Source organism: Trachemys scripta, chromosome 1 (genome assembly GCF_013100865.1).
Source record: "Trachemys scripta elegans isolate TJP31775 chromosome 1, CAS_Tse_1.0, whole genome shotgun sequence".
In the NCBI taxonomy this organism is placed as follows: Eukaryota; Metazoa; Chordata; order Testudines; family Emydidae; genus Trachemys; species Trachemys scripta.
The window spans coordinates 296,894,087-296,916,822 of record NC_048298.1 but is presented as its reverse complement, the minus strand read 5'-3'; the positions used below and the strand labels follow the sequence as shown (position 1 = coordinate 296,916,822).

The window sequence follows — 22,736 nt, the reverse complement described above, 5'->3', positions numbered from 1 at the left end:
CTGTTGGAACCATTTGTAATTATCTTATGAGGAATGGATGAAGTCCTAGAGGACTGGAGAAGAGCTAACATAGTACCTATCTTTAAAAAGGTGAACAAAAAGGGCCTGGGGAATTACAGATCAGTCAGCCTAACTTGGATACTAGGACAGATACTGGAACAAATTATTAAACAATCAGTTTGTAAGCACCTAAAGGACAGTAGGGGTTATAAGGAATAGCCAGCGTAGGTTTGTCAAGAACAAATCAAGCCAAACCAACCTAATTTCCTTCTTTGACAGAATTACTGGCCTAATGCACAGGGGAGAAGCAGTAAACATGAGATATCTTGATTTTCGTAAGGCTTTTAACACAGTTCCATGTGATATTCTCATAAGAAAACTAGGGAAATGCACTCTAGATGAAATTACTATAAGGCAGGTGCACAACTTGTTGAAAAACTGTACTCAAAGAGTAGTTATCAATGATTTGCTGTCAAACTGGGAGAGTGTATCTAGAGGGGTCTCATGGGTCTGGTACCATTCAAGTATTTTCATTTGTATTTGAATAACGGAGTGTAGAATGTTTATAAAATGTGTAGTTAACACCAAGATGGGGGTGGAGGGTTGCCATCACTTTGAAGACCAGAATTAGAATTCAAAATGACCTTGACAAATTGGAGAATTGGTTTGAAATCAACAATATAAAATCCAATAAAGACAAGTGTAAAGTACTTCACTTAGGAAGGAAAAATCAAATGCACAACTACAAAATGGGAAAAAACTGGTTAGGTGGTATTACTAGAAGATCTAGGGGTTGTAGTGCATCACAAACTGAACACAAGTCAACAATGTGATGCTGTTGTAAGAAAGATTAATATCATTCTGGGGTATATTAACAGCAGAGGCATATGTAAAGCATGGGAGGTAATTGTTCCGCTCTATTCGGCACTGGTGAGGCCTCAGCTGAAGCAGTGTTTCCAATTCTGGATGCCACACTTTAGGAAAAATGTGGACAAATTGGAAAGAGTCCAGAGGAGAACAACAAAAATGATAAAAGGTTTTAAAAAACCTGACCTAGAAGGAAAGTTTAACAAAAAACCGGACATGTTTAGTCTTGAGGAAAGAAGGCTGAGGTGGGGAGAGACCTGATAACTCTTCAAAGAGGACCTGTCCTCTATAATTGTTAAATTGTTGATCAGTCATTCTCCTCATGTACTGAATGTAGAAGTAGTAGTAAGGGTCTTATTCTGCAGCAAGGGAGATTTACTTCGTTAGGAAAAGCTTTCCAACTATAAGGGTAGTTAACCTCTGGAATAGGGTTCCCAGGGAAGTTTTGGAATTCCCATCATTGGAGGCTTTTAAGAACAGGTTGGACAAATACCTCTCAGGGAGGATCTAAATTTACCTTGTCCTGCCTCAGCACAAGGGTCATGGACTTGATGACTTTTCAAGAACCCTTCCAGCCCTACATTTGTATGATTCTTTGTGTATTTCTTATCAAAAGTGGTTTAAAAAAAAAACAAAACAAAAACAAGCCCCCATGTCACTCCTTTGTGGTGCTGTATTAAGTTGCCATTTCTTTCTCTGCAGGAGTGTTGTCGTACCTGTAAAGAAACCGCCTCCAGGTAGTCTAGCTGTTACCACAGTTGGAGCTGCCACTGCTGGAGGTGTTCTGCCACCGGGTACTACACCAAACATATTTGCTGCTACAGGAGCTACACCAAAAAGTATGATTAATACAACAGGTATCGTCCTTAAATATTTTTGTGAACCTCATCTTTTTTTTTGTGTGTTGTATTTTTTCTTCAGTTGTCTCCTTTCTATTATTATTATTATACCTTTTTAAAAATAACCTTGAAAGCTCAATTATATCTTTTTGTCCTCTAAGAAGGACATAATTTCCTCTCGCTGTATGTGTATCCCCACCATTATTGTTTAAGGAAATTATTCAACCTTATACAGATGAATATATAGTCCTAATAATGTCTTAGAAGCATTGAGGATTACAACAGAAATGAGTGAGTTTCCCCATTGCCGCCTCCTGTCTCCCGTGATAGCATATTTGTAGGGGATATATACACTTAATGCTAGTAGATATTCCCTATTTAACACCCCAAGAAGGCAAAAACCCTATTATGTTGCTGCTAATATACCCTAGAGTGGAAGAGGGAATATATTCCTTCTTGACCCCAAATCTATGTATTAGTATTTGTTAATAAAAGTCATAATGGTTTTCTTTCATAAGACCTTTCAATGAATACCCACCAATGTTAACATGAATCATTCTTCAAGTAACAGTTTAATTTCACCTTAAAGATAACCTATAAAGGTTTAAAAAGAGAGGTAGGGGCTTGTTTGTTTCTTTATACTTAGGGTTGCCAACTTTCTGTTTGCAGAAAACTGAACGCCCTTGCCCTTCCCCGCCCCTTCCCTGAGGCCTTGCCTCTGCCCCACCCCTTCTCCGAGACCATGCCCCCCCCACACTCCATTTCCCCTCACTATGTTGCTCAGTCTCCCCCACCCTCGCTCATTCTCTCATTTTTACCGGGCTTGGTCCAAGGGGTTGGATTGCAAGAGAGGGTCAGGGCTCCAGCTGGGGGTGTGGGCTCTGGAGTGGGGCCAGGGATGAGCAGTTTGGGGTGTAGGCGGGGGCTCCGGGCTGGGACAGGAGGTTGGTATATGGGAGGGGATTCAGCGTGCAGGCTCCAAGCGGTGCTCACCTGAGCGGCGATATTTCTCTCCAGCTCCTAGGCGGAGGCGCGGCCAGGTGGCTCCATGTACTGCCCCTGCCTGCAGGCACTGCCTCTGCACCTCCCATTGGCTGTGGTTCCCGGCCAGTGGGAGCTGCGGAGACAGCGCTTGGGGTGGGTACAGCGCACGAAGGTCCCGAGGCTGCCCATAGGCCTGGGTGCCAGAGGGAGATGCCAGCAGCTTCCTGGGAGCTGGGCGGAGCAGGGCAAGCACCCTGCCTGCCCCGCTGGATGACGGGAGACTGGGTAGGATTATGACATCACAGATGTCTGAGCAATGAAATAGAATTGAGAGAGGAAGTTATTGATAGTTGAGGAATATTATATCATTGAACTAACTCTCAACTTCAGTCAAGGGTTGAGAAAAATAAAATCTTTTGTAGGGGGAAGAGGGCTGAAATCTTCTCCGCCTTTTTTCTGCTTCATAAAATAAAATAGGAAATGCACTCATTTTTTCCTTTGCAGGTCACCTTTAACTCTCGCTAACAGGACTTTGCTAGTAGAAATGTTAATTAATCTTTTGAGAAAAAAAACTGCTTTATTAATTAAATTAACACTTTTGTAAACATTTCTATTTGTTTACCTGTTTCTGTTTAGTTCAAGTTCTGTTTGTAATCCCCTTTTTAGGTATCCATATACCATAAGACAGTCCTATATTGAAGTTTTTTCTCCAAATGATATTTTAGGCCTCAGATCTTCACATCATAACTTTAACCACTCCATACCTTAAATCAACCGAATAGCTCTTCTTTGTACAGTGATTGCTATTAAGAAAGCACAATGATTCTAAGTACAGTACAGGGAAATACTGTGGTATCAGATGCCACAGTGGGTTGACTGTGGGTAAATGTTAGTTTTTCATAGTTACACCTTCTGTGTATTCTTTTTATCATAGCAGACTTTTGGGAAAGTATTGACTGGAAAGTATTTCAGCAAATTTTACCCATTTAATTCCTCAGAACTACAAATGTACTGAGCTTCTTAACTGATCTTTGGGTAAGGAAGTTCATTGCCATTTTGGGCTTGTTCCTTTGTGTAAAGCTTTTTATGCGTGAATTCACCTGAATGAATATTTATTCTAACTCTCTGATCTCAGCAAATAGTTTAAAAGCTGTTCTTTGCCTCCTTCCATTTCCAAAAGATAGAACTTAATTTCCATGTTTTAAAAGGTGTATATGTGGCAATGATAAATTGCAAATCAGAAGCTGTTGGATATATCTGACGCATTGAAAATATAAACATATTGCTTACATTGAGAGTCAAGTCATGATGGGTTTTTTTTGTTTGTTTGCTGTGGGGTTTTGTGGGGGGGTTGCTTTGTTTTTGTCATTGAATTAGCTGAAGTGTGGGATTTACAGTTCAGGTGATTGTCATATACCTGCAATAATTAATATAATGAATTATATGGTCTGTTCTTAAGGCATGTTTGCCCAAAGTATCCAGATGCTGTCCAGTTTATATACTTGCTGCGGTGTTTAAAAATCCCTTGGTAAAAAGCCAGTGAAACAAATACTACATTGTAAAATGAACTAAGCAATAGTTTACTGAAATGCGAAAAATGCTATTCAGTTATTTAGAGACACTAGATGTCCCCCTACATCCTCTATTTCTTGTAGTTTTTACAATATGCCACAAATGTCACATGGATATAACTTCATCTTAGAAAAGTATTCTGCACTAAGGTCTTTAGGACAATTATTTAAAAATCAAAATACAAAAACAAGCTGTTACATTCCAAATCATCATGTCACAGTCAACATCCCATTGTTGTCACTGCTGTCACAGGACAAGCTTCGATTTTAGACCTCTATTAGTATGTCTCAACTGCACCCTTTTGGGGACAGATTTCAGTACCTTGACTCCTCTCTGGGTATACCCAGGCACTCCTACCACTCTTAGACTGGATCTCTGGGCACAGCCATCCTGTTTCCCAGCTGTCTTAACTGGACAAGCCCAACTGGGTTTGACATCTGCAAGCCCTTTTCCTCTGGGAGCCTCTGACAGCGGCTAATTATAGTGAAAACAGCTTCTTGAAAACAAAGCATTTTTATTTATCCAAAGGTATATAGCATGCAGAGCAAAGGGTAAAAACAATAAATGCCTATTTTCCCTTATCTAAACCTTAATGTTTCCTTGATAGCTTTTGTAAGTTCTTTTCATCCCAGTTGCCTTCACCTCTGGGTTGGGAGAGACAGCCTGCTTACTGCAGTTTCTGTGTTTGTGTTAGCATCTCTTTCCTGTACAGCTTCTGACAACCCACCTTCTTTTTTTAGGGCAACATCTTTTAGGATTTTAATATCCCCTTTGATCCTAAAACTCAGGTCTGGAATGAAATAAACCTTTCCAGCCTGGTTGAAGTCAGGTAGGGATGTTCCCCAATTAATAGCGTCCCCATTGTTTCCTCAAGGACCACTGGTATTCTCTAAGAGTGTACCTTACCTTTGTCATTGTTTAGTTTCCTCCCATGTAACCTCTTTTGAGTTATGTCCTTGCAGTCAGGCAAGAGAATACCAAGGAGGTAAACTGAAGTGCATATAGGATCAGGGCTTTGGAGCTGTGCTCCGGCTCCGCTCCAGCTCCAGGCAAAAACCTGCAGCTCCACTGCTCCGCACTCCAGCTCCGGGCTCTGCTCCAAAGCCCTGTGCAGGATGACCAGACAGCCAGTGTGAAAAAATCAGGACGGGGTCTAGGGGGGATGTAATAGGGTCCTATATAAGAAAAAGCTCCTAATATCAGGACATCTGGTCACCCTAGGTGTATGTGATACTTGTTTAAAAAAAAGAAAGAAAATATACATAACTCTTTCATTCTCCACACAAACTTATAATGAATATGGTTTTATCATTCTGATGATGGTTTGTCTCATACAATGGTGTGAAAATATTTTAGCCTGTGGAATTTATTTTTAGGATCATTGAGAACAAGAGGTAAGACTTGTTTTTATTTTGTTTCTTTTTCTCCAGAACTGCTATTAAATGTTTGTAAAAGGGCTTTTGAGAATTATATTAATATTTTATATAGCAATTTTCAATATGTAGCTTTGCAGAGTTAATCACTGATCTGTAAAAATAATTTAAAAGGCAATGAAATTAGGAGGAAGGAACATTTTTTTTTTTTAACCTTTTTTATAAATTATATATATTTCAGTGACTGAGTCCTTACCTATTTTCAGGCCGATTCATTTTATGTTAGTGTACTTTGATCTGTGGTTTCCCTTCATTTTTATGTTAAAATACATTCTAATTTGTAACATACGGCTGTCTAATTTAGCAGTAGACATAACTTAACTGTAAATATGTACAGCAATATCAAAAATGTATAGCCTTATTAGCATAGTAAATCATTCTGTTATTTATATGTTAAAGCTCTTAATTTTTTTTAATGGATAAGATTTATTACTTATTTAAAAATAGACTGCCATGACAGGAAACACCATTGTATTTAAAATCTTTAAAATTTGTATTTTTCAAAGTGAAATAAAATGTAAATTTCTTTTGGTGACAGGTGCAGTGGATTCAGGATCTTCCTCTTCCTCTTCCTCCTCTAGCTTTGTGAATGGTGCTACCAGTAAAAACCTTCCAGCTGTACAAACTGTTGCTCCAATGCCAGAGGATTCAGCTGAAAACATGAGGTGTGAATACTTTATATTTTTATTTCAGTTGTCTCTCTCATGGCACAACAAAAATCACACAGGCAATAACCAAAATAATGCAAAAATGAAATTTATAAAATATCCTGGGAGGATGCAAAATAGTTATTAAAATAACTAAAATAGACTGCTAGCCTTGAAGTGAGTTCAATTTTATGTATTTATTTTATTATTTTCTAGATATAGCTTAACAATTAATCACAACACTGCAGTAGTGTTTTAAGTGGTGATGTTAGTCACATGGCACAATGCACTAGTGGAAGGCCCTCAGAGACTATGGTGATGAGTGTAGTATAAGCACCTACACAGACTAGAATAGAATTATACTTCCACAACAAAATCCCAATTGGTATTATACACCAATAAAGGTATTAGTTTGATATGTTAGAATGGGAGGAAGGCTGGTTCAGTGATTGCAGCTATGGGCGATCTGAATTCAATTTCCTGCTTTTTCAGATATCCTTTGTAACCTGAGCAAATCAGTTAGGCAACTTGGGCACAGACACCCTATCTGTGAAATGGGGATAATAATACTTCCTTACCTCACAGAGAAGTTATGAGCTCTGATGTATGGGAGGTCCTCAGATACAATAGTGATGGCAACTATATGAGTACCTAAGATGGATAGAACATATAATCATGTCAAGATATGTTGTTAATATGATTGCCAAAAAAAAACTATAGTTAATATAGTCAGTCATACAAAATAATATCCTTAAGTGCTAACATTTTAGTGTTACATATCACTGAAAAAATGTTGCTTTAAAATAAGTTGTTTAAAATAATTTCAGGCTCTAATACTTTATTAAAAAGTGTTGACCAATGTTTTACAACATTTGCCTAACAGTTTACAACATTTAATATTAATAAGAAAATTCCATACAAAACTTCTAAAAGAGCCCACATTGCTAAGTAGAAATAGAAACCTTTGCAGAACAAACAAATTACTTACTGTATAATAGAAGGGATAAAACCAGTCTTTGAAGTGCTTAGACACCAAACTATGTCAAATCTTATTATTAAAGCTGGTCTTCTAAGGAGTTTATTTTTAAACCATTGTAACCGTGCAACAGTCATAATGTTTTCCACTAGCACATTAGAAACAAAACTGTTGCAATGCGTATTAAGGAACACTTTGGATCCACAATATATCCTAGAACTTTATTTTTAACTAGAACTCTGTTCCAGCAGTTATGTTCTGATTAGAGCTGGTTGAAAAATTTCCAATGCAACAGTTTTGCATCAGAAAATGCAGTTTCATCATAATAGAAACCTATTGCAGGTATGTGTCAATTTTCCACGGTTAAAAGATAAACAAATTATTTTGAATTGATCATTTCATGTGATAATGGAATGTTTCATTTCAATTATGTCAAAATGTTTTGTTTTGATTCATAGTGTTTCAGCTTTGATATATTAAAATATCAATTTAATACTGTAGTTATAGTCTATTGAATATTGTATATATTTATTTAATAGTCTATATTTTGCCTCATTGAAATTAAACATTTTTCCCTATCAAAATGAAGTGTTTTGACATTATTGAAACAAAGCAATTTGATGCTATAGAAACAATGCAAATGCTCAACTGCAGTCGTCATTGTGTGTTTGAAAAATTTTTCCATTTTAGTGAGTTGCACACTTTTTAGATTAAGTAGATTCTCTTGACTACCGTTTAATACAGCATTGCTTTCTCCAAGTATAAACTGGTGGGTCTGCCATATAATAAAACCTTACTGAAAAAGGTAAGATTTTAGATAACAATGACTCCAAAATTCTAAGGAAACATATAGGTCTTGAGAATCTGGATTTTTATTTAGCTCAAAGCGTATTGCAAAAGGAGATATTCCAGGACAGATGGTTAGCTTCCCTTGAGATATAGTACTCTGTATAAAAGTATATTTAATAAAAGCTGCTATAGCCATTCTTGGTAGGTTTAATCAAATCCGACAGGCAATCCTTCTAAGCCTGGCAGTTGTACAGTTTGAAGTAAACTAATTGCATACCTAATTTTCTTCCTGGTTACTTTTCCATCTAGTAAAACCTTTAATACAGGTCACCTTTGTGTAGCTGGCATTTTGCCAGTTAGTCGTTTAGTTTGTTTTTCTGTCTTCCCCTTTGGATTATATAACCTTCTAGATAATTTAAAGAGAACGTCTTCAATCCCTCTTTGTGACTGTATGATTAAAATTGATTATTAATTGTGGAGATGAATTTATTACATACTTCCTGTGTAATCAACCATACTAAAAGTAGCGAGACCTCTCCCCAGGGTGACATACTTTTTGCTTTGGGGAAAAAGTTATCAACTCCCTGCATTTAAGAAATCATTTTCATTTCAATCTACTTTATTCCATCTTAAAACATACATTTCCAGTCTAATTTTTCCAGACTTTCCCCTATATTTCTGGGTTGTGTTTCTTTCAGTCTGCAAAATAAGAAATTATTAATTCTCAAACTTTAAAAGCTTCCTAGAGTGTTACTGGGAAGCCTCCAGAGAGGTATTAATTTTGTGATTCAATATACTGTGGGCTGTAAATGTCTTGTCTATGTAAGGAGTAGTATGTAATCTCCATATTTTATCATTTCCTATTATCATCAACTCCAGGTTAGTAATGTTACATAGGGGAGGATCTGTATTCTTATAAATCTATTTAAGTGGCCAATGGAATGCAGGTTATTGAGACTATTTTGTTGATGCACGAAATTAGTGCATTTTCTATAATATGCTGTCCTGAAGAGTTTTGTATGACCTATAGCTAGAAATAGAGACCAGCGATTGGGAGAAAGCTTCAGTTACTTTTGATCGTGGATAGGGTACTCAGTCTTCTGTACTACTTCAGGCAAATGTTTACTTATTCTACCTGCTGGTAGCAATTTGGGGTGTACTCTGGCTCCTGCTGAAGTCAATGGCAAACTCCTATTCACTTCAGAGAGAGCAGGAACAGTCTCTTTATTAGTTGATCCACTTATTCAAACAGGGATCCTATCTATCATATCTATATATGTACTTTTGAGGTCCTCATCATTCTAGTTTCTGAACAACTTCAGAAGAGAAGAACTGGATGGTACAGGGTATTTTTAATATGATGCAGAGTCTTTCATGTGTATGTCAGACAATTCAAATACTTTAAATTTGATCCACTGTTGAATTGGACTAAACTGAAAAAAATACTTGAAGGATTAGAATATTTCCAATTTGTCCTGAACATCTGCAAATTGAGTGGAAAAGACAGCAGCATCAAGTTATTGCAAAACACTTTTAAAAGTCCCTTATTTCAGAAGTGAAGAGGGATTATATTTACTCCCTACATGGGGTTTCCTTATTACTGCACATTGTACTCTGAGCTATTCTAGCTTCTCTACAGAATAGGTAAGTGGCTGTTGCAGGCAGCTGGAGAACCAGAATAGCCTGTCCCCCTGTCCCTTTACTGCTATGTGTGGCTTTGGGTAAGGGAACAGCCAGCAGGTCACACACTCCCTTGAAAATATATTTTGGATCTTTGTGGAGGCCAGCTTAATTTGACAACCCCCGTGAGGAGTGAAGATAGCAGGAGTCTGCTAGTCAGTTAAACATGAAGAACCCAAGGCATCTCTCAAAATCATCAAGAACAATGTTGAGTAACAGGCCACAAAATCTCCCACCCCTATTATGTGGATAGATCACAAGAGTTCATATACATTTCAAAACTTGCAAACCTCAGCTTGGTACACTCAAATTTCACTTGACATGTTCAAGGTGAAGTGAACTCCAAACTCAGGAGTTGTGAACATATCTCCAGTGAAACAAATAAATACAAATTGGTGGGTTTTGCACTTGTAGTCGAGCGCTTCCTGGCTCGCTGTACAAATTGGCCGGAGACGACTCTTTCAAACACCAGTGCCCTTTTGTTTCCCAGTCTTTTCCCACCACCACATATATACAATTCAATACCAGTCAGGCAGCCCCTTAGGGAACAGCTTGCTCTTACAGCAGCTGGGAGCAACAGGCCTTCACTCCTCATTTCCTGTTCCTCCCCGCCTACTTCCTTCCTGCTAGCTTTATAGGCCTTCCTCTCAGCAGGCTCCCAGGTGATTACTCTCAGGCTTCTTTAATGAGCCACACCCTGCCCTCTCCAGCCAGTTCTCCTTGATGGGAGCTCTGCTAGCAGGTTCTGAGTTAACAGGGGCTGGTTCAGTGCCTCTTAAGCCAGCACCCATGTTACACACCCTCCCCCTTAAGAATGGCACTCCTGAACCCCCTTTGGCCCCTCGGCCCTTCCGCCATTCCCCCCAAAGGAGGCTCTTTCGGAGAGCCCTTCCCGCTCCCAGCTGGGTCCTTCCCAGCCAGCACCCCAGATGGTTTCTCCATCCCTCTCCCACAGAAGGAGCATTTCTCCAGGAGTGGTGGCCCCGCCCCCATTTCTGTTTCCGCCCGCAGGTTGTCACATCAATCGCAGTGTGGCAAGCCCCCTATCCCCAGCTCCCCCTGTGTGTCTGGCCGGGGATCGGGGTTTCTTTCAACTTCTAGCGGGACCTCCCACTCCTCAGTTTCCCCCGGCTCTCCTTGCGGCTCGGGGCTCTCCTGCCCCTCCGAGGGGGTGGGGGGGGAGATCAACATTCATCCCACCGCCGGGCAGGACCTTCCATGCCTCAGTTTCCCTCTTCGTCCCAGTACATCTGGGGCTTCTTCCGCAGAGAGTGGGATCGGGGGTGTTCCCCCATACCCCTTCCTTCTCTGGTGGAGTCCAGACCGACCAGCTCCCCCATATGTGCTTCCCGCGGGTCTCCCCGCTCTGGACTTCGTTGTCTAGGAGTTTTGTCTTGGTTCTCAGGACAGGGCCCATCCTCCCGCCCTGGGGTCCTCATTCTCCAGGGGTCCCCCCCCCGCGGGGTACCCCATTGTTTCGTGCCCGGTAGTGGGGCCCAGTCCTGGCCTAACGCTACTGGACACGGTAGTTTCTCCAGGACCCCTACCCGCTTCCACCCGAAGCAACCCTTCATTTCTAGGGATACCTGGGCTACCAGGCAGGACTTCCTGTCCCCATGTACATACCCAAGGGTCATTCTTCCCCCCAGCGTGAGCCAATATGACTTAACCAGCGCCTTTCGCACCAGCGTGCAACTCGGGGTGGTATTGACCACAGCCGTTTTGGGGTCTCCGCCCCACTTTCACAGGCACAGTAGACACCCCCAGCCTCTGCTTCCGTCCCGCCCATTCAGTCCAAGCACAAAAGTCCGCCCAGCCACATTCCATGTCCAGGCAGTCTTGTTTAACGTGCCCCGGCTTCCCACACCACCAGCACGTTAGGCGGGCAGGCCTCTCGGGTGCTTCTTGGGGCTCCTCTTTTTTCTCCTTGCCTCTCCCGGGGAAGGAGTCCACGGGCTTCTGCCCCAGTTCCCTGTCTTTCCATTGCCGGTCCTCCCCCTGGGGTCTCTCAGCCTCTATATACTCCTCAGTTACCTGGACAGCCTCTTCAACGGTGCCTGGCTGGTGTCTCCTCACCCAGGTGCACAACGTCTCCGGGAGGCTTTGCAAGAACTGCTCCAATATCAGGGAGTCCATTATCTCCTCCATTGTACGCGTGTCAGGCCTCAACCAGCCTGTGGCCCAGTCCTTTAACCTCTGGGTGAATGCCCGTGGTCACACAGCAGACGTCCACTGGGCCAACCGGAGCTTCTGCCTGTACCTTTCCGCTGATAAGCCTACTCAGTCCAAAATGGCTGCTCTCACTGCCTCATAGTTCTGGGCAGCCTCTTCCCCCAAAGCCATATAGGCCGTTTGCGCCTCGCCAGTCAAATAAGGGGCTAGTCAGAGGGCCCAGGTTGTCCTGTCCCATCTGGCCCCCGCGGCTATCCTCTCGAAAGTTCCTAGGAAGGCGTCCGGGTCATCCGCCGGGCTCATTTTACGGAGTCCCCAGCCTGGTGGCCGGGAACCCTCCCCTGCCCCAGGACTCACCAGCCTTTGCAGGAGCTGCCCATGGACATTGCTTTGCTCCCGGATGAAGTCCTGGAGGCTTTTCTGCTGCTCGGCCTGCCAGGCCAGAGCAGCCTGTCTTTCTGCTTGGTGTGCCTGCTGGGAAGTCTGCAGGGCTTGCTGGGTTTGTTTTTGCTGCTCTATGAGCCATTTCGGCGTCTCCTCCATTGCCAGGCCACCAACCATGCTCGCTGGCTTCAGTGGATCCCAGACAAGCCGCCACGTATAGACGAACGCTTCCTGGCTCGCTGTACAAATTAGCCAGAGACAACTCTTTCAAACACCAGTGCCCTTTTATTTCCTAGTCTTTTCCCACCACCACGTATATACAGCTATATACAATTCAATACCAGTCAGGTAGCCCCTTAGGGAACAGCTTGCTCTTACAGCAGCTGGGAGCAACAGGCCTTCACTCCTCACTTTCCTGTTCCTCCCCACCTACTTCCTTCCTGCTAGCTTTATAGGCCTTCCTCTCAGCAGGCTCCCAGGTGATTGCTCTCAGGCTTCTTTAATGAGCCACACCCTGCCCTCTCCAGCCAGTTCTCCTTGATAGGAGCTCTGCTAGCAGGTTCTGAGCTAACAGGGGCTGGTTCAGTGCCTCTTAAGCCAGCACCCTGTTACAGCACTGTTCTGTTTTTGTTTCCTTATTTCTAGCAGCAACTGGAGAGTTCTTCAAATCCAGTATCTGAATTTCAGCTAGTACAAACAGCAGTGCAATGCACTGCAAGAAAAGAATCAAAATGATTTTGAGTTGTTGGAAGAGAGCTTCTGATCTGTATTAACGTCATCTGTTTTATATTATTTATTATAAGTTAAAGGCTTTCATATGAACTTTATTTATATATTGTTCTATATGTAGTGGATGCCTTTGAAAACTCAGAATTCATCATTCCAGGTATCATCAATAATTTTAGTTTCTTCCTACTTAAAATGTCAGCACTTAAATAATTAAGAACAATAATGTTCTCAGTGCTGTAAAAGAAGCAAAAAGAAGATGGTTTTTGCCCCCAATGGCATGCAGTCCAAAGAGAGACTACTAAAGGCCCAAAAGAGGAAAAACCTAGTTTCCTGTTGTGTTTTTAAACTAATGATTCATCTGCTGTGGGAAACACAAAATACTTTGAATCTTTAGTACAGATTTGAAAGAGGAGAAGGAAGTAGCTTGTCAAGCCACTGATTGGGAGGGGAGTTACATGCATGGGAAGCCCAAGGGACTACAATAACTACAAGTCACGATGGAATAGCACATGTTGAGTATTTAATAGCATCTGATAAACTTGGAACTCTAGATCAGTGGTGCCCAAACTTTTCCTGTTGTGCCCCACTTACCAGTAATGGATTCTGTCCATGCCCTCCATAACTGCAAAGTTGGTTCAGTAGAGGAGCTTGCTCTGAAGGTGGAGCTGGGGACAGAACTGGGTAATGGGGGGGGGGAATCTGGGGCTAGAGACAGAGCTGGCTGGGAGGGGAGAGGGAATGACGGCAGAACTTGGCTGGGGATGGAGTGGAGCTGTGGCTGAGGGCAGAGCTGGGCTGGGTGGTGCTCCCTCACTGCCCCCCGTGGGGGCTGGCCTGGGCCCTGCTGTGTGCCCCCCAAATGTTCCTTCTATGAGGGCACATTCCACAGTTTGGGAACCACTGCTCTAGAGAGAGGATTATTACTTAATATTTATATTAGGGTAGCACCTAGAAGCCCCCACAATGGTAGGTTGTGTACAAACAGATATTGAGAAATAGTCCCTGCTCCAGAAGGCTTACCATCTAAATAGACAAGCCAGAGAAAGGGAGAGTCTGAAAACTGAGGTGCAGAGAGGTGATATGACTTACCCAAGATTACACAGCTAGTAAGTGGCAAAGCCAATGAGTAGAATCCAGGTCTCCTGACTCCCATCCCTATTACTTGGTCCATTTTGCCTAACATCTCAAAGCTAGACTTTGTTGTCTGAAAGTTTATCAAGAAAGCAAGAATGTTTGTATGAGGTGGTCTTAACCATTGAAAATTCTCCTCTTCATGCTTCTGAAGTTGAGAAAAATTATGAAATACTGAGAATGCAAAGTTGCTGCTGCAGAGCAACTGCCAGTGCACATTCGTGCATATTTTAGAGATATTTAAAATTCAGTTATTGATACTCTGTTCACTTGTATAATACAAAAGCAGGACAAACATTACAACAAAGACAAATTATATTAGACTCTTCATTATGGAAGGTGATATAAAGGGGACAATTAAGTTCTAGTGAAACCAGGCACATCCAGTTTGGCTATTTCAGTATTGAGAGTCCTTGCCTCATGGATGTGAAAGTTCATTTGGGAAAAAATTGCATACAATGAGAACACTTAAAAGTTGGATATTTTCCATGCTGTAGTATTTTCACCTTTTAATTGAATTTTCTGTACTTAAAAGTTTTTGTAGTAAAATCAGGGTCTGTTTTTGTTTTTGTGGGGTTTTTTTAAGCACAACAAACATACATCGTTAGTTGAGATGATAGATGAAGAGGACTTGTATTTTGATGCCTGGGGTTCTCTCATCCTCCCTTAAAAATGAGAATAAAATGCTTTCTATTTTGTATTGATTTATAAGTCCTGCTAAGTTAGTGAGACAGTCATTTTCCTGAGCTGGACACGAGTGTTATAATTTCTTTACTAACTTAAATAATGCTTTTTAAACACTGTATTGTTAATCAAATCACAGTCATTCCATTATCAGAAGACACACTGATACTTACAGCCTTAATTAGTAAATAGACATAATGTGATATCATTTAATTGCTGATATTTATTTGCCTTCAATTCACATGCTTTCTTTTCTACAGCATCACTGCAAAGCTTGAAAGAGCTTTAGAAAAAGTGGCCCCACTCCTGCGTGAAATTTTTGTAGACTTCGCCCCTTTCTTGTCCCGTACACTGTTGGGCAGTCATGGACAAGAACTGCTGATTGAAGGTACTGAACCATTATTAAATTACTAATATTTTGGCTATTACTCTGTGCATAAGGCATAAAATGCTATATGCATGTGAGTTGTGAATTAATCTTTCCTTTTCAGAGGAAGTTATATAACTATTTAGTGGTGCATTAAGAAATTTAGGTAGATATAGTTTCATTTCCTGTAACTTATTTTCTATTTGAGTAATGCCTGTTGATTCATGAAAATTGACTACTTTTATTCTCAGTTTCTTAATTTGTTTTGTAAGTGGCACCCTGGGTACATGCACAAGCTGTTCATCCTGGCTTCCAAACAAACGCAACATAATTAACTTTAATTTCTATATATTAACTTTCAAATATTATGAGTACTGTAAGTCACACAGTCTGATTTTTAAGAGACTAGAAAAATGAGAGAGCAGATTAAAATAATTGAACCGGGGAGAAAAAGGAAGGAGACTGTATGCTAAGATAGATAATGTATGGAGATAGAAGTGGAAGATTCCATGATAAGTAACCCTTCTTACTCCCCATCGTGTACAGATGGATTTCCATAGGCAAATTGTTACCTTATTTTACATATTTTGCAATATGGTCTGGGGTGGGGAGGGTTGAAGTGTAATTATTTTTGAATGGAACATTCTCAGAACCTTTTAAAAGGCTTTTAGTTCATATTTACATATTGTCTTGATTTCCTAGTGGTCATAAAGTGTTGGGAAGACAAATGAATAGACTTCCTACACTATTTTTATTCACAATATGCAAATAGTTACTGTTTGCAATGAACAAAGATATTCATGCAAAGCAGCAAGTTTATACATATAACAATCTACATAAGGGCTATTGTGAAAAACATAAATTGGTGTTCAAATTCTCCAGCCAAACTCCTTCTCTCCTGCACACATACCACCCAAATACTAATACATAATTTCCCCACTTCCCAGAGCCAGCCACCACATGCCCTTCTTCTATCCTTAATGCTCAATGTATTTGAATCTGATGATTCTGGCTGTTGGGCAATTGGCCTTATGTTTGTTGTCCGGCTATGCCGAAAAAAGGACAGGAAACACTTGATATGATTTCAATCAGGCTGCAACTTTATTATTAGATGTTTGGGACTACCCAGCAAATAACAGTTATACAGTGCAGGTAACCCCATATTCATTCAATAACTATCCAGGGGGCTTCTGTCAGCCCTCCTCCCCCCTCTTTTTTTAATCCAGGTCCCCCAGCCAACCCATTGCTGGGACCTTACCATTGCCCTTCCCTCATAGGAGGAGTAAGGTGGACTATAAGAAAGGGAAGTTGGCTCCCTGCCATACCATTCATTCATAGGAGCCCCGAACACACACACACTCTTTAAGTCCTTTTTAAGTCCTTTACCAAGCCGTTTATCTGGTCACTATACACTTCCCTATGGAGTTTCTGCACTGGACATCTGCCCCACAGTTACATAATGAGTTGCAACATATAGCTTAACTCCCTTCATGCCTCACATTAATAATGCCTCCCTGAACCCAGGGTGGGGAAGGTGAAAACCCCACCAACTCCACCAATCTGGTGGTGAAGGAAAAATTTCTTCCCAGCCCCCCTATAAAGGGGCAACTAGCGCAATGCCCAGCAGGTCCTAACCAAACCTGGTACTTTGCCACCTAAAGGGGGCAGGGGGTGGGTGCTGCCTCACCTGCTCTGTGGAAGAGGGCTTCTCTGGATTGGGCTTACCCCTTTTCAACCCTTCTAGTCCCAGAGGATGAGTCACCATCGCCAGTCTGACCCATTCCCTACTTTTGCAGCAGTTCTCACTTTTCCCCCTCCCCCACAGCCCTAGAACACTGTTTCCTTTCCCTTGGCCAGTCAGACAACCTTCTCCCCTCTGAAAGGTGCAGTGCGGTCATTTGTCTAGTTACTCTGTAACACAAGGAAAGCCATTTGAATGCAATAATTCCCCACATGGGTTCCAATATTTTCTATTGTCTCATAGTTTTACAATTGTGAAAGGAAACTACTGATTTGACTTAAATACATGTAAAGCTACTGGCCAGGAATTTTCCCAGTAATTTGCAGGGATTGTAAGCTGCTTCACTGGGTTCCTGTCTTAGATACCTTATTTCAGTGAAATTACTGGTGGCACATCTTTGCAACTTTGGTTACAACGTTATTTGAATTAACCTCTTAAAATCAGTAAAACGAAAATCATAGTTCATAGCAGATATTTGACAGATATTGTTTGGTTTCACTCTTTCTTACAGAGTGCAAACCAGCTTGGCTTAGTTTCATTTAGGTCCTTTCTTAAGACAAATTCCTACAGGTACTAGCACTGGTTTAGCTGTAGTGGTGCCAGCAATGGTGGGAGCCTCAGCATGAATTCCAGCAGCTTCTGGCAAGTGACAGAGATTTAAATGTCAGAAGCCACAGGAGTCCTGACCACAGTTAGGCTCCCAGCAATGCAACTGAATCAGTGGCAGCACTCATGGGAATTTTCTCTATAATACTTTACAACACACACAAAGTGCAACTTTATCTTGTCATTACATATACCTTGTTGCAGTAAAGAGCAGTTTTTTAATGTGATCTCATGGCGATAGATCTTTCTGCAGTAAGATAAAGGTTCACATTTTGGTTGTCACAACTGTACATCAGCATCATTAATGATATTAACAAAGCTCTGGGAAAGAGAATATGTGTTGCTTTGTGTTTCATCTATTGTCTGTTTGCCTGTAAAGAAATAAAGCAAAACATTTTATAGTTCGACACAACAGCTATTATCTTCTGAGGCTTTTGTGTTTTTATAACAAAAGAGTGGAGTTTTTAATAAATAGATGTTTAGAACCCCGTAAACTTTTACTAGAAGTTTTTTACAATTTTACGTGAGACCAAATTTTGAATCTACACTTGGTAGTGTCTTAGCTGAACAGGAGTATATTCATCTCATTAAAACAAAGAGAATATCATTTTTGACCTATTGCATTATATTTTAAACTCCTTCCCTTACACCGTTTGATTTACTTATTATTTCTCTAGTGCACTTAAGGCTGGTCTCTTCTAATTTTCAAAGCTTTAATCAAAATATGCAATTATATTCAGCAGAAAGAAATTGCTGTTGATATAGATAATTATTCAGACTTACTAGAAAGGTCTGAAAAGTAGATGGAACAAAAGTTTCTTAATCCAAGAGTGTCTGTTACCCGTATGTATTAATGGAATGGCAGCAAAAATAATTCTTCCACATTGGATAATCATTCTTTTCACCCAAGGGAAGATAATTAATCATGTCCTGTAACTTAATGTTGCATATCTAATCCATATAATATTCACATCTATACATTGTTCATTTATTTCCCTTTTGCGATGAGTTTTTACCTGGGCAGTCCAAAATTTTCAAAATTGGACATCCAAAGTTAAGCAACTAAATTATATGCTAACACCTACATAAGTAACCTCATTTTCACATATGCTTAGAACTCATAACTCCTGTTGAAGTGGGGCCAGTTATTTGGGTGCCTCGTTTGTAGGCACCAATGTTTGAAAATGTTCCACTCAATGCAAAAAGGTATTTCTTGTCTACTTAATAGTTGTTGATCAAGGAGTACTATTTCCTCTTTAAGGTATGAAGATAATAAAAATAATGGCTTTTGACAAGCAAGCTGTCTTTAGGCACACTCAATGGTACTTATAAAGGAAAAAGAAACTACTTGTTTATTGTAGTGTTAGATATAATAAACGTGCTTAGGAGTTAATTTGTCTATCTTGGATATGTATATAGTGCTTATCATCTTGATACCTAAGCATTGATCAATCAGAGTAATTATATAAATGGAAAAAATTCTATTCAGAATAATTTCCTAGCTTTTCTTTATTAAAAAGATTATCATCTCCTTGCCCCTTCGAAGTGCATCTCCACTGACTCTATTGAGTGGAGTATACCAATGGAATGCTTCCTAGGGTGATAGTGCACAGAATTCTTGTGTAGTGTCTTGATAATGTAAGTTGAATCTTTTATTGGCAAACGACAATTAGCTTGTCTGTTCTCTTTGTAAGAATTTGATCTATTGTTTTATATGTTTAAAGATTTTAATTATAACAAGATTACAAAGTAGTAAATAAACTTCATTTCATCTCATTTGAAGTTGCTGCCTCTTTTTCAAATTGATCAACATAAATCTGTTTATTGTATGTTGTAAAACATATTTCCTTTTAATTACTCAAGTTTGAAGCATAAATATTTAATTCCTGTTCTTGCTGTCTTTCAAAATCTGCATGCCTAGTTTGTTTTGTTTGTTTTATTTTTTGCATGGTTCTAAAGCATCTACCATAGCTACCAACAGCTTAATTCTGTGAGGTGCTGAACACCATCAGTTATCATTGATGCCAATAGAAGATGTTGGCCCTCAGCCCTGATGGATCTAGGCTCTTCTATGTGTCTGGGTTTTATTTGTAATTGCACAGTTGTTGAAATCCATGTAATAAATTACAGAGTCATGGGTGCATTTATAACCCACTTTACCTAGCACTCTGTTTATTAATATATACCTGCTGAAACAGCATCTAACATTCCAAATCTTTGAGCAACTTCAAACAGTCACTACTTTCAAATTAAAAACTCTCCCCTTATACTCTCCCCGCTTAAAAGAAAAAAAAAATCTGTGCTATAAATGTGTGTTCCTTACCTCATCAAATAATGTCACAGTACAGTGTTCAGTACATATTCATTGATACCTATTCATTGATACATGGCATCCATTTTATCCCTGATAGATCATGAGATATCAAACCATAAGTTCACAATATTAGGCTACTTTAGGTTATGGTTAGAGCTTTCTAAAATATTAGTTATAATTGTTCTCTCCCTCCATGACCTGCACCGTTCTACTTCCAATTCCAAAAAAATTTCTGTATGAGATGTGTGCATAATATCTGATGTGGTTCAATAAAAGTTTTATTGGCACCCTTTTGAGAAGACCTGCATAAGTCATTCATGGTTTCTTGGTTAATGCAGCAATCTCAAACTCTGGATGATAAAAACCTGTATACTACACCATGCTGTCATATATGTCTTAAATTTATAGATTTATAGATTATAAAACCAGAAGGGACCACTGATGGTCTGGTCTGACCACCTGTCTAACACAGACCATAGGATTTCCCTCAGTTAATAACTTGAAGCACAGTTCCAGTCCATGCTCAGATAATAAGTACAATGTGGTTTACGTTTTGAGAAGAGATATGAGGAACTGGCTGCTGTGGTCAGGACTGAGCCAGAAACAAGCAGAGATCTCACAACGTTTAGTTGTTCATACATGTGCTGGTAAGGCCACTGGTGTCACAAGGACTTTGTGTAGTTGCTGACTGGGGATGAAGGAGGTGTTTATTGATATACTGATTTTCTGCATGCTTTGTAAAGTAGTACTTTTTCCCTTTTTGTCTCTCTTCCCAATAAACTTTTTTCTCCTAGTGTCTTGCACTTCTTACTGTTTGAATCTTGATGTGATTCATTGATTTCTTAAACCACTATGTAGGTTAAAACTATTCTTGGAGATAGCTCTACCTTGCACGGGGACGTGTATGCCTACTATTTTAGTGCTACTAATTGATTATGTCAAATTCAATTTACATTGAACAATTGACACCACAAGCCAGATCAATGCCACCCAACTTACAAACTCAGGCCTGTCAGACATGTTGGCTAGTGCCACCTTATGCAACGAGTTACAAAGTTTAAAACCAACAGCTTAGAATCAACCCCAATACAGCCAGATAACAGAAGTCAGGGATTCGGAGCTTTCATTGTGAAGCTCTGTTTAACAGTTGGGCAGACACATAGTGTGATGTCTTCAGTTTCCAGATGGTCTCCAGATGCAACCCAGATAAAGTTCATTACAATAGTCTAGCCTTGAGGTGACAGTGGTTTGAATAACTCTAAAATGGTCTGTATTGAAAAGAAAAGTATATACACCAGAGGTGAGCAAACTACGGCCTGTGGCCCGCGGGACCGTCCTGCCCAGCGCCCGAACTCCTGGCCCTGGTGGCTAGCCCCAGCCCCTCCCCCGCTGTCCCCTCTCCCCCGCCGCCTCAGCTCACTTGCTCTGCCACAGGCTCAATACTCTGGCCAGCAGGACTATGAGCTCCTGGGGCAGCGCAGCTGCAGAGCCGGGATTGACCCGGTCTCTGTGCTGTGTGGTGGCGGCTGCAGCGGCAAGGCCCAGCTGTAGCGCCACTAGCCACCGGTGCTCCAGGCAGCACAGTAAGGGGGCAGGGAGTGGGGGGGGGGTTGGATAGAGGGCAGGGGAGTTCAGGGTGGTGGTCAGGGGGCGGGGGTGTGGATGGGGCAGTCAGGAAGGAGGGGGGGTTGAATGGGGCGGTAGGGGGCAGTCAGGGGCAGGGGTTCTGGGGGCAGTCAGGGGACAGGGAGAAGGGGTAGCTGGATGGGGCAGGGGTCCGGGGGGGGCTGTCAGGAATGAGAGGAGGGGTTGGATGGGGCACTGGGGGTCCAGGGGTGGTCGGGGACAGGGAGCGGGGGTGTGTGGATGGGGCAGGGTTCCCGGGGGGGCCTTCAGGGAACAGGAGGAGTTGGATGGGGCAGGAGTCCGGGGCAGGGGGGCAGATAGCAGGTGGGGGCCGGGCCACAACCCCCTCCCCTAACCGGCCCTCAACCCCCTCCCCTAACCGGCCCTCCATACAATTTATGAAACCCGATGCAGCCCTCAGGCCAAAAAGTTTGCCCGCCCCGGATATAAACCCTCCTTCCTGGGCACAGATGCAAAAAAAAAAAGCACTCTTCAGTATAGCTACACTGGAGTGTCCTAGGATCTAACAAGACTCCTAAATTGTTATCCTTTGTCACATATGGTGCTTTCACTCCTCCAGTGAGGGGTACGAATATAATCTTTACCAATCCTTCTGATTTCCTAATCATAATTACCTCAGTCTTGTCTGAATGGAGCCTCAACCAGGTAGTCCTTCTCCAAGGGTCATTTTCTTACAAATACTGTTATACATTCCACTGCACCATTCAAATTAGATGAAACAGAGAATATCATACTGATGGCAGCACAGCCCATGCCTCCTCATTAACCTATCAAATGGCCTTGTGTACATATTGCACAAGAGATGAGACAATAAGATTCATGTGGAACCCTGCATAGGAGAATTCTTGGAGCAGTTGCCCAAAACAATCCTTTGGGACCAAAGAAAGGAATTTAGCCAGTAACGAGCAGCAGTACCATCCGCTCCTCAAATATGGCAGCACATTGTGATCAGAGGTATCCATAGCAGCTGATGGAGTTAAAAGAATCAGCATGAACACTTTGCCCTCTCCTATCACTAGGAGAAAACTTATTGATGCTACCTGTGCAGTTTGTTCCATTTCCAGGTCTAAAACCTGCATGACTTGTAGCTTTTGTGGTTGCATATACATAGTTAGCAATTTCTGCCAATAGACTGTGACAATCTGGGAATTCCTTGGTACACTTTGCTGAAAAA

General features: G+C 41.2%; 1 protein-coding gene across 14 annotated transcripts in view; it reads left to right on the top strand.

Annotated features, from left to right (window-relative positions):
• The window catches only part of NBEA (neurobeachin), an 834,265-nt gene that overhangs the window by 378,684 nt on the left and 432,845 nt on the right, over window positions 1-22,736 (top strand). For 13 of the 14 annotated variants that reach the window (XM_034758618.1, XM_034758629.1, XM_034758620.1 and 10 more), the window contains 3 exons: window positions 1,570-1,724; window positions 6,234-6,360; window positions 15,148-15,275. In XM_034758618.1, the coding sequence (XP_034614509.1) occupies window positions 1,570-1,724; window positions 6,234-6,360; window positions 15,148-15,275 (410 nt within the window). The remainder of the gene's footprint in view (window positions 1-1,569; window positions 1,725-6,233; window positions 6,361-15,147; window positions 15,276-22,736) is intronic. The other variant, XM_034758619.1, reaches the window with a different exon arrangement.